Here is a 12,993-nt window from a genome sequence, read left to right on the forward strand (position 1 = left end):
GGTTTTTTTGTTGTTTGTTTGTTTTGTTTTTTTGTTTTTTCAAGACAGGGTTTTTCTCTATGTAGTTATCTCTGGCTGTCCTAGAACTAGCTCTGTAGACCAGGCTGGCCTCAAACTCACATAGATCCACCTGCCTCTGCCTCCTGAGTGCTGGAATTAAAGGCAGGCCCACCTGGCTGTTATATGTTAATTTTTTAAGGTCCCTTGCCTCACATTAGATTCTAAGATAAACAAAAATGGTGAAGAACACTGTATACCATGGCATATTCAGTATTGAAATGCAAAAGGATTTATAATTAATATTAATAAGCCGCAGGTTTTTGCTTTCCCCAAAGGTTATTAAAATACTTTCTGGAACTTACAGTAACATTAATGCTTGTATTATTTTAATCTTTAAATGCATCTTCATGAAAAAGCTAAAGGGAAACAGGTGCTTTTTAAGCATACCTGGGGGGGAGAGGGAGGAAGGAAGGGCAGGAGAGAGGGAGGGAGAGGGAGAAAGGAAGAGAGAGAGAGAGAAGGAGGGACGGGGCGAAAAGGAAAGAGGAGGGAGAAAGGAGAATGCTATGCTTAGATGAACAGTTCATGCTAACTGCACTGTTATCTCAAAAGGGAAAATCAGTGCTTGGGATAAAAACTGATAATATCTTTGCGAAATACATAAAACCTACCTACCTTATTATCCAGTTTTCTGGCTTCCATTTCAAACAATACCACTCTGTTATCCTTGATTTCTTCTGCTGAAATCTACAAGTATATAAGGTAAGTGAGAGAATATATAGTACTCATGAATTAAGTACTTTCTTTTTATTTTACTTTATTTGCAGTACAGGCGATTGAATCTAGATTGCAGCACAAGTCAGGCAAGCATCTTACCATTGATAGAAGTCTCTTTTTAAATGCAGCTCCTTAGCCAGCTGTTTTAAGTGTGTATAGCAGGGCTGAGGTATGCAGATATTATTACAGTGTGTTTGTAAACATACTTCCACTGTGGATATGGTCAAGAATGTTCAAGAATAAAAGTAATCACCAGTCAGGCAGTGGTGGTGCACGCCTTTAATCCCAGCACTTGGGAGGCAGAGGCAGGTTGATCTCTGTGAGTTTGAGATCAGCCTGGTCTACAAGAACTAGTGCCAGGACAGGCTCCAAAGCTACAGAGAAACCCTGTCTTGAAGAAAAAAAGTAATGACCAGACCCCCCAAAAATGTGGTTCTCTAAAACTAAATATTCCATAGAATACAAAACCAGTGAAAATTCTGCACACATTGAGAGGGAAGAATAAATAAATCCTTTCTAGGGAACTGTAAACTGGAATATGAGCCCAGCGCTTTCCATTCAGTGTAACTGGAAGAGACACTCTACCCTAAGTCAAATCCCAGGCAATCTCACCTATCTTTGTTTGTAGCCTCCACTATGGCAAAGGTTCAAAAACAGAAAAAAGAAAGGGTTGGGCTAAGAACAGCCCCTCTCAGTGGAATCCTTAGTAAAAAAGACAATACTTATATGATCTGAAGTGAAACCAGTGTCTTAACTATTGATCTGCAGTTTGACAAAAGTCAACCCTCTCAACAGTCTAAATACTCGTGTGTTAAGAGAGACACACAGCTGCTGAGATAAATGTACTTGACAACTATAATTACCAGGCTTCCATGTCATAGAATGTACCATCATGCCTGGATAAAAGTTTATAAGTTCAATGGCCATGTTATAAAATCCATTAAAATAAAACCCATCATGGAAGTTTCTGTCATGGTAAGAGGACCATGTTTCCTTTGCAGAGAGCCAAACTGACTCACACCATTTACTAAACTTTTCTCTCTAATTTATGAACTGACACACTCATGGAAGAGGAGGTACACCTGACCTTGACGGACAACTTAAAAAAACTGAAGGGAGGAATTCCTACAATTCATTTTTTTTTGTTGTTGTTGTTGTTATTTGTTTTTTCGAGACAGGGTTTCCCTGTAGTTTCTAGAGCCTGTCCTGGAACTAGCTCTTGTAGACCAGACTGGCCTCGAACTCAGAGATCCGCCTGCCTCTGCCTCCCGAGTGCTGGGGTTAAAGGCATGCGCCACCTCCACCCGGCTCTACAATTCATTTTTTGACTATTAGGCCAGAGTGAATGGAATTGCAATGTTCCAGATCAACTTGTCAGGCATGGCTATGGATTATTTGTTTGTTACGCACCATCTTACTAGACTTAATAGACTATCTCTTGAAGCAAAATATTATAGTATCTTTACCGTAATGCTTCCTTTCCCTGCAGGCCTGCCATTTCTGAGCACCAGTGGTCGAGTTAGCTTCTTACTGGAAACAACCTGCCAAAAGCAGAAAGTAATACTTCATCACATGAGTTGCCGTACCGCATACTTAAAAAAAGAAGTTCAATATAAAGTTCACTTAAAGTCATTAGAAAGAGTAACATTAAAACTACACCCCTTAAAAACATTTAAAAACCCATTTGAAAAGATTTCGAAGAACTTCACTCCAGCAGCTATTATCGCCCTACCCAATAGGTTGTTCACTGATGTCTTACAACTTTAGCACCTTCCTCAGAATGGAAAAAACAGTACATATTTTCATCTCCTACACAAAACACTGGGCTGAAAACTCCCTGAAGGTAAAGGTGGGCCTCAGAATACTCAATAACTGTGATTTAATTTCCCAACTGACACAGAACTTTAATATGCAGCTTCCAGAAAAGATCACATTGCTTAAAATGATAAAGTATGTCGAGGCTCTTTGAAACTGTCTCTCAAATTCAGTAGATTTTTGGCTATATTGTGACTTTTATTCTGCAATTAATAAATATGCCTCTACTTATTTTTTAAAATACTACTCATGAACAATATAACTGATCAGTTCCATGTTGCCCTTGATACATGAGAACCAGTAGGACTGCCGAATGATTCAAACCTAGAAAACAAACCCAGAAAAGCAACTCCAAAGGATAACTAACTCAGTGAAAATAAAAATGACTCTAATTTTCCTGTGTTTTTCTCTATTTATACAAATGATCATCATCTTTCTACATAAATCAGAGACAGGAGCAAAAGGACAAACCGCTACCTACCCTGAATGTGCTCATAATATACTAAGACATAAGACAACTAAAGAATAAAATGACCCAAAGGACAGTGATAGCCCAGGAAAGGCCTCTAAGAAGTCTAAGGTGCCACTGAAGGTTTATGGAGGAAGAGAGTTAAATGACACACGTAAGGTGTTGGGAAGAAAAGAGAAGGGGAAAGGGTAGTAGCAAAGTTATAGTTAAGAAATAGCAACAAAATAATTTTATAGCTGACCATCACAACTTGAGGAACTGAATTAAAGGGTCATGGCATTAGGAAAGTTGAGAACTACCACCCTAGCTAGAATCTCACTGGATTAGCCTGGAAGGTACACAAACTTAATGCAACTATTGTCCAAGAGGTCTATTATAGACTTACCAACTTTAAAAATTATACTAACAACTTGTGGTAGATTAAATAAGAATGGCCCTCATAGGCTCATACATTAGGGAGTAATGTTACTTTGACAGAGATTAGGAGGTATGGCCTTGTTGGAGTAGGTATGGTCTTGTGGGAAAAAGTGTGTCACTGGGGGTAAGCTCTGGGAGTTTAAATGCTCAGGCCAGGCCGGGTCTCTCTCATCCTGCTGTGTGTGGATCCTGATGTAGAACTCTGGGCTACCTCCCCAGCACGTCTTCCTGCATGCTGCCATGCTTCCCATTATGGTGATAATGGACTAAACCTCTGAACTCTAAGCAAGTCCCAATTAAATGCTTCCCTGTATAGGAGTTGCTGTGATCACAGTGTCTCTTCACAGCAACAAAACACTGATGAAGACACGTTTATCAAAAATGCTCAACTCTTTGGTTTAAAATCTATACAAAACAGCTGGGTGTGAAGGTACATACCTGTAATCAACACTCTGGAGGCAGAGGCTGGAGGTTACCATAAGTTAAAGTCCAAACAAAGCAAGCAGGAGGCCAACCTCTGCTATGTAGAGAGATTTTATCTTAAAAACAAAACAAACATCCAGACAAAAGTAAAAGTAGCAAAAACTAAATACTCACTTGTCCAAGAGTGACTTCACATTCTCCTAAGAAGTCATCATCACTCAGCTCAATGGTTTTGTTGTCGATGTCATAAATACCAAATTTCAGTTTCTGAACCACTTCAAAGTAGTAATCAATAATAAATGTCTTAGAAAATTTGGGATTCAAAGAATTCTTAATCCTTTCTGTCCGTTCAACCTGTACTCATCCCCAAAAACACAAGAAAAGCTTTTCTCAGATCCAAGAAGTACTTAGATGTTTTAACATCTTTATTTAATAATTATAGTTATACATAAGAATGAAGACCAAAGGAAATTCTCTTCTTAAAATTCACGTATGTGCACATGTGTGGGGCATACATTTGCAGAGGTCAGCTGAAAACTGGAGTCAGTTCATACTACCATGTGGGTTCTTGGGATCAAACACATTGTTTTGTCTAGTCATCTAGCCATCGATCCGTGTCACTGGCTATTTATCACTTATATTTTGGAAATTTCTCTATGAACATGAGGAATTGTGCCATCAAGGACAAATTTGTACAAAAAAATACACTAACATAAGATGGTGCCGTGCTGTTGTTTGTTGATGTGGAAGGGCTTTTCCTCTGCATTTATATCTGTGCATCACATGGGTGCAGTGCCTACAAAAGTCAGAAGCGGGTGTCAGATCCCCAGGAATGGAGGTTACAGATAGTTGAACCTGTAACCATGTGGGTGCTGAGAACAGATCCCAGGTCATCTGGAAGATTAGCCAGGGCTCTTAACTGCTAAGTCATCTCCCCAGTTCTACAGTATTAACATAAAAAACTCTTAACATTGTAAGAAAGACATGTGAACTGATTTTCACCTAAGTTATATAATATTACCTCATACCACTGTTGACCACTTGTGCTCAAAAACAGCACACACAAAGGATCCGACTTCGACGTTACGTCTTTATCCAAAAGGTTGTCACAGGAAACATTTAGCTCCACCTTTGTGACACACTGGGCAGCCATGTCTTGAGCTGTTGGGAGAACCAATAAGAAACAGTATCTTTAAGAAGCACGCTCACTCTTAATAAGATAGCTGAATTTCTAATGCAAGCCTTCAGCAGGGTCTTACTGAGCAGCTCTGCTAGAATGGGATTGTAGTTCCAGCCACCAGCAGATGGGGGCGTTTAGTAGCTTAATTCAGTGATACTTTATTCTTCCACTGAGTAAAGCCTGTTTATGACCTAGCAATAAAACATACCTTTCAAGATAGCTATTGATATGCATTAATCCTCTGCTTACACTATGTACAAAATATAGTGTGAACTGTTGTGTTGTTTAGAGCTGATTCCGATAACAAGTGTCCCCTGAGACCCTCTCCTGGGACAGGCTGATTCCTCACTCCAATGACAGGGAGAAAGGAGAAAAGTAAATGCTTAAGGGTATTAAAACCATTCCATCCTTACAAACAGCCAGAAAGCAAATCTTTACCAACAGCGACTGCGTTTATCCTACAATTAAAAACAAACAAACAAACAAGCAAAAAACGTAGATGAGTATGAGAAGTCAAAGGTCAAACATGGAGATGTTCTTCCTGGACTTTCAACTGGAGACACCACCATGACAGGTTCCGCAGGCCTTCACTACTCATTCCAATAGATGTTGTGTATGTCCAGGCTGAGGAGGTTCTGCTATTTGTCTGTTTCTTCTATCTACGTGGTTTAAAGTGCAAATGACTCCAATGAGAATGCTCCACAAGCAGCATTCAGCAAACTGGATGGCTTGCCAGGAAATACCAGTTAGTCTTACTTTCACAGCTTTAACCACCAAATAAAATACATTAAGGTATTTAATGAGGGTGGGGCAGAGCACACGATAGGGGCTGGCCTAGAGAAAGTATACATAGACTGCTTGCTGGCACAAGCTTTTAATCCCAGGACTTGGTAGACAAAGGCAGGCAGATATCCAAATTCAAGGCCAGCCTGAGTTCCAGAACAGTCAGGCTCTAGGGAGAAATCAAGCATAAACTAAGGATGTTTCTTAGGATCTTCATATACATCTGTTCACGTTTACCCTCAGTCTTTCAAAGCTCAGGTGAATGCAGGTTTATTTTCCCTCCTTTTTTATGTCTATTATATTCAGCCCTGAAGCACGCAGTACTCAATGTTCTGACCATACGCCACATGCTCTGCAATCTCATTCTAATGACTACGTGACTAACACTAGATCCTTATCGGTCTCCCCATCTATAATGTAAATAATTGTCCCGACCTAAGGGGCTGCTCTGAGGACTGAAAGAGTTGTTATATTAAAAGTATACAAATGCTTATTATTATTTCAGCACTGCTTGTCTCTAAGCACAGTGTAATCCTTTCTAATCCCACATCTCCTATATTGTATTGTTATATTCCATGATGATTTTTCCTGATTATGTCAAAACACACTAAATCGCCTCCCTTGAATTCCTGCAGCCCTCATAGTAACCGACTGGTACCAAATCTTGAAAGTTGGGTATGGTAGTACACATCTATCTATATCTATATTCGGGAGGCTAAGAAAGGCAGATTACAAGGCCAGTCTAGGTTGCATCAAGATACCCTGTAAAAACAAATACGAAGAATATACATCGGAAATAAATTTATCACCTAGACTCATCTGTGTAACCACATATAAATAACTTCAAGATCCTAAGCCTAGATACCCACACAGCAGTAAACTAAATCTGGAATGTACCAAGCATATTGTTTGTCATCTCAGACATAGAATTTGTGAAAAGAAATGTTTTATCATGTCTTTTCTTTGCATAAGGTAGTTTTAGAGTCTTGCAAGTTGCATGTCAACAGTACCCCGTTACAAAGAGAATGAGTATGATTGTTAAAGAACATCATTAAAGATCAGCACGTGCAAAGCATAGAAAATTTTCTACCACCAACCAAACAAGTTTGTTTCTAAAGATAGGGAGAATTCAACCAAAAATACACATATTTACATACAACACAATTCTCAACAGAGGCACAACATATCAGTAGAACAATATTTTTTCTCTAATGGGTATTCTCAAACAAAAGCTACACAAACAACATGCTGGCATGGCAAATTATTTAAGAACTTGCTGACAGTTACCATTACTAACTACACTGTGGCCAGAAAGCAAACTCCCTCTTCAGCAGTACCCCCATCACCCTAAATGAGTCAGACTGGCTCCCCTCTATGTTATTTACCCATTTACCTCCAGAGACCTCCAGAGACCCATTAGGCCAAATGGCAAACACAAAAAATCAAATAAGCATTTGAGTCTAGAACTTTGCCAATATGAACACTCATATAAATACTCTTGGTTGGCGTCGGTCTCATTAACTATGCAGTACATAACGTGAAGGAAACAGTGTAACCCATGAACATTTTGTAATGGGAGAAGATAAACTAGTGTTCTGCATTCTCTAAGGAGAGAAAATAGGTTGTTTTTCTGCAGTAAATGACCAATCAGAAGAATATGTGAGCAACTAAAGAGGACTCTACATGTTTCCCCCCTAAGCAGGGTCATAGCAAGGATAGTAAAGGCAACCAACCCTTAGGAAGAGGTGATGAGGTGAACAGCAATCATTCTCCCCAAATCTCACCTCCTGGACCAACATGACCCAGATTATACAAACGAGTGAAAACTAAGACACATAGTAGAGCCTGAGGCAAATCTGAAGCATATGGCCACTGCCCTGTCCTGCTGAAACCATCCTGATTGCCAATGTTTCCCACTAAACAATTTAAAGGAGGAAACATTTGTTTTATGTAATTTTTTCCATTTTCCAAGCAGTCATAATACATTTCTAGGCAATGGAATGTTGCTATCAGAGTTATTTTCCAGAAGGTGGGTGGGTAGGAATGAGAGGGAATAAGTGTTCCATTAGACCGAAATAAACAAAGATAATGGTTTGGGTCCCTGGTCCCTCAGGCCTACCCACAACATCACAGTGGCAGCACACATGGTCAGGGGGCCAGTGACCTCAGGGTAGACAGGAAGCAGAGAGAATAATGCCTATGCATTCTACTTCTTCCCCTGCTTTGACTACATCTGGGTTCCATGTCCCTTGGGCACTGACATCTACTTTCAGGATGATCTTCCCACCTAGCTAATCCTTTCTGGAAGTGCCCTCAAGCATATTCAGAAGTGTGCTAAAGCAGTATCCCAGACATTCTCACTATATTGAGAGTTTAAATGCAGCCTGGGCTACATCACATTCTGTCTCAAGAACCCCAAACCAATTAACCACCAAACAAAAAAGCAAGTTCTTTTAAGCTGTTAGATGAGGGCTGGGGATGTAGCACAGTTGGTCAAATACTTGGTTTCCATGCATGGAGACCTGGGTTTGGTTCCCACCTCCACTAGGCCTGGAAGACTAGTCTGTAATCTAGTACTTAGAAAGTAGAAGGAAGATCAGAAGTTAAAGGATGTCCTTGGTCATAGGGAGAATTCAAGGTTAATCTGGGCTAAGTAATAAACACACACGTAATACTTACCCTACAGCTACTAACCTAATAAACACTAGACCAAAGTAACAACCCAGATGTTTTATCTAATCATAACAAAATGCTCCCAGGGCAATAAAGCACCTCTAATTACTATTTGCTTTGTGTAATAAGAATGTTATTTAATTGATTCTGTAATTATTGTATATCAAATAAAATTTTATGACACAAATGAATAGTGAAATAGGATCTCAAAAATGGTAAAATTAATGTCTAGATTGTAATTGTTAACATCTTTTTTAAACAACTGTAACCAAAATATCAGCAGTTGGTCAGAGAATGGAAGGAGCAGGGTGGCTTATTTTAAACAGCAGCTCCTCTTTGAGACAGTCCATTAATCTGGAGGTGGCTAAGAAAGGCTTTTCTCCTATTTCATTTTTTATTGATAAGTGAGTGCTTTGTCTATATGTCTATGTGGATTATGTGCATGCAGTGCCTGTAGAGGCCAGAAGAGGGCATCAGTTCCCTTGGAACTGGAATTAGAAGCATGTGAGCCATCATGTGTGTGCTTGGAACCAAGTCTGGGTCTACAAGAGTTGTCAGGGTTCTTAACCACTGAGTCATCTCTCCAGCCCCTTTTCTCTTTTCTAGGGCATGTCTACATTTTCACGTCTACCATACAGGTACAGCAGTCGGGCCATGTTAGAACAAACTTTATTCTAAGAAGCTGTCAGTGAGCTTTCTGTCCCTGTGACAAAATACTTGAGAAAACTCAACTTTAGAAAGAATATATTGTTTGGTGTGCGTGCGTGCGTGCGTGCGTGCGTGCGTGCGTGCGTGCGTGCGTGTGTGTGTGTGTGTGTGTGTGTGTATGTATGTTGAGGCATCCCATCGTGGCAGAAAACACTAGCAGAAGAATACTGCTCATGTAATGGCTTCCAGGGAACAAAGAGAAAAGCTTGCCTTTCCAGCAAAGCCCCCATAAGTGGGCTGGAGAAACAGATGAGTTGGGAAAGTGCTTGCCAAGGGAGATGGGAATGTCTCAGTTCTAATCCCAGAAAGCATCTGGCAAAGCAAAGAGCAGTGGCATTCGTTTGTAATCCCAGTGCTGGGAGGCAAAGACAAATGGACTCAGCTAGTCTACTCTGCATGTACCAGGGAGAACCTGTGTCCAAAAAACCAGGGCAGATGGCAAATAAGAAAAAAAAAAACACCAAAAATGTTCTATACACACCATGCATGAATATCTGCACATACATGAACATGTACACACATGTACACATATACACAACCCCATTAAGATATGAAATTAATAAATGTATAAATCCCTCAAGAGGCAAAGGTAGACATATCTCTGTGAGTTTGAGGTCAGCATGGTCTACAAAGAGAGTTCCAGGACAGTCAGGTCTCACTCTCCATAGTGAGACCCTGTCTGAAAAACAAAAACAAACAAATAAATAAATGCAGGTGTAAACCCATTCAGAGAACCTGCTCAGCCACCTCCTAAAGTTTCGCTTCTGAGGACTGCTGCTCTGAGGGCCAAGCCTCTAACATGAGATCTTTGGGGACATTTAAAATTCAAACCACAATATATACTGCACTTAAAAGTCAGATTCTGGCTATGGGTGTGTAGCTTAGTGGTAGAGTGTATTAGGCCCCCAGGACCCAAATAAATAAATAAATAAGCAGCCAAATTCTGAGACTAAAAGTTTTATTTTAAAAGAATTTAAAGCTGGGTGTGATGCACAAGCTTGTATTAGCACTTGGGATATACTGGTTGTGACTTGAGTTCTCTGGCATACACAATACCTTGTCTCAAAAATTAAAAAAAAGAGAGAAGGAAGGAAGGAAGGAAGGAAGGAAGGACGGACAATAACTGAATTTCAGGAGAAGAAAGTGACACCAAGGGTTATTTCTGTTTGGCTGCTATTTCTATCCTTGCCGCAGGTATGAGAAATAAAAATGAGGGATGTCAAGTATAAAATCTCCCAAGACCAAAGAGGACACTGTTTTCACCTTAATCTGACGCAAACAGGAAGGGTCGCTGGAGAAGCATGAGGCAGCAGGCCCTGGTTCTGGATCTGCCCACATGCGACAGGAGGCATGGGGACAAACGGGCTTAGCTTCTCCAGGCCTTGCCTTTTACCAGTGTGACTCACCCTCATTTAATGCCCACTGTCTCTTCAAGTTTGTGTCCTTCTACTCTAATGCACTTACAGTGAATATATAACTTGTGTAGGAAGTGCTACTCGAATACTCAAAAGAAGCCAAAAATACCAGAATATTTATAACAGCGAAAAGAAGAAATGTTTGGAAACGGATGGAGTTGTGTAAACTCAGCTTCCATCAGCCACTATCAAAAAAGCTAGAGAAACGTACACGTAAATACTTTCTCACTAGTCTGGCACCTCTGTCTGAAACGGAGTAAACTCAAAAGCAGAACAGGCCTGGCCTACTGGGCCAACTCTGCATAAGGAACTCAATTTTACTAAAGCATGGCATCTCAGTCTGAAACTCTCAGAACACATCAAGACAGAAAAAAAAAAAAAAAAAAAAAAACAAAACAAACAGATTTTGGATACCATTTAAAAACTTTGGTGTTTGGGAGGCGGGAGGGAGGCAGGGGTTAGAGTGCCTCAGCAGTTAGGAACATATTAGACTGCAGCACCCACGTCAGGAGGTTCACAACTACCTGTATCTCCACCGCCAAGGAATCCGATACCCTCTTCTGGTCTCTGTGGATCTCTACTCTGTGGACAGACACATACACACATATAGAACCCAAGCTTCTAGGCATGGCCATGAAGGAGTTTCTGTGATCCACTCTAAATGTGGATGACACCATTCCACAGCTGAGGTCCCAGACCAGATCAACAGAAGAAAGCAAGAGAGTGCCAGCAGCATCCAGGGCTCTCTGACCAAGGGCAGGGATAAAGTGACCAGCACCGCCCATTCCTGCCACTGCGCCTTCCTTCCCACAAAGGACTGCACATTTCCTTGAGTGGCTTCCGTCCAGTCTTTTGTCTCAGCACTGAGAACAGGGATTAATACAGGGATTAATACAGGTATTAAAAGAAACAATGGTGGTACCTCACTTTAGAAAAAAAAAAAATCTTAACACACCTGGCTATAAAATACACGCTAAGAACAGAACTCATCTTTATTTCAATACAAATCAGGGCAATCAGCTGCCAACAATGTTAGTAAAGACAGAAAGCCGCGGGCCAGCTGTGCAGAAGTGTGGCCCTGTGCTCAGGTTACATGGTCTCCTTTGCCAGGAGCTCTCTACGGTCTTCCCACCGCTTGTTACCTTCATGCGTTGAGCCACCTCAACTTCCCACCTGCCTTGTGAACTATGTCTTGACTCTACACTCATACTTTTTAAATACAGCTCCCTTTCTTCCCCTTCTTAGCAAGGTCTGGGACCATTCTGCTGGATAAGATCAGCACTTCGCTTCCACACAGAGCCGCTCCAGTCCGTAGGGAACAATGACTTAGAAGTTCTTTTTATATGCCGGGATCCCAGCATTCAAGAGGCTGAAGCAGGAGGAAGTGAGTTCAAGGCCAGCCTAGGACCTTACCCCAAACTAAACAAACAAACCCCTTCAGTTTAAAGCTAAAATAACTACCTTCATTCTCAAAGTTTGGAAGTTTATAGTATTTATGGTGTCACAGAGCATTGGATGGCATTCCTAATGTAAATAAATGATTTTTTTAAATTTTTTTTGTAAATAAATGATTATATATTGCACAAAAACTATGAAAATGTTTATACATTTTTCTGATTTCAGGAATATTCATTTCATGATTACTATATAAATCACAGCTGTTTTTAACTCTCTGGCAAATCCTTTTATATTTCCCAATCGTTAATATTTAATAACATTATTATTCATTCAATACCCATTCATCAAAATTCCTAAGGATCACCTGCCCTGTAGCAGGCACACTATTCTGAGTTGTTGGGGAACCAACACTGACCAAGCCAGACTCTTCTACTAATGTGATCACACAACGTAGAGAAAGATAAGCTATCTATCTTATCTTATCTGTAAAATTAACAGTAAGTAGTAAATGCTGAAAAGGAGAGTGAAGCAGGAAAGGAGAACAAATACTGTAGGCACAATGCGTCTTTAGACAGTTTACAAACTTCCTTACACAATACCAACAGAAAATGTGTTTACACAAACTTTCTTCGACAATACTATCAGAAAATATTTGTTTACATTTCACGTCTTTTTAAAAAAAAATATGATCCCAAGCCTGGTGGTGTGGTGTGGGAAGACCTTCTGTATATGTGTTGTTTTTATTGGTTAATAAAGAAGCTGCTTTCGGCCGGGTGGTGGTGGCGCACGCCTTTAATCCCAGCACTCGGGAGGCAGAGGCAGGCGGACCTCTGTGAGTTCGAGGCCAGCCTGGTCTACAAGAACTAGTTCCAGGACAGGCTCTAAAAAAGCTGCAGAGAAACCCTGTCTCGAAAAACCAAAAAAAAAAAAAAAAA

General features: G+C 40.4%; 1 protein-coding gene across 2 annotated transcripts in view; it reads right to left on the reverse strand.

Moving 5' to 3' along the window:
* Nucleotides 1-12,993, reverse strand: part of Cpne3 (copine 3) — a 42,691-nt gene that overhangs the window by 25,656 nt on the left and 4,042 nt on the right. For both annotated transcript variants that reach the window (XM_038347932.1, XM_038347933.1), the window contains exons 2-5: nt 4,923-5,062; nt 4,076-4,255; nt 2,244-2,318; nt 676-747 (exon numbers count right to left, since the gene is read on the reverse strand). In XM_038347932.1, the coding sequence (XP_038203860.1) occupies nt 676-747; nt 2,244-2,318; nt 4,076-4,255; nt 4,923-5,054 (459 nt within the window). In that variant the 5' untranslated portion in view covers nt 5,055-5,062. The remainder of the gene's footprint in view (nt 1-675; nt 748-2,243; nt 2,319-4,075; nt 4,256-4,922; nt 5,063-12,993) is intronic.

Source organism: Arvicola amphibius, chromosome 11 (genome assembly GCF_903992535.2).
Source record: "Arvicola amphibius chromosome 11, mArvAmp1.2, whole genome shotgun sequence".
NCBI lineage: Eukaryota > Metazoa > Chordata > Mammalia > Rodentia > Cricetidae > Arvicola > Arvicola amphibius.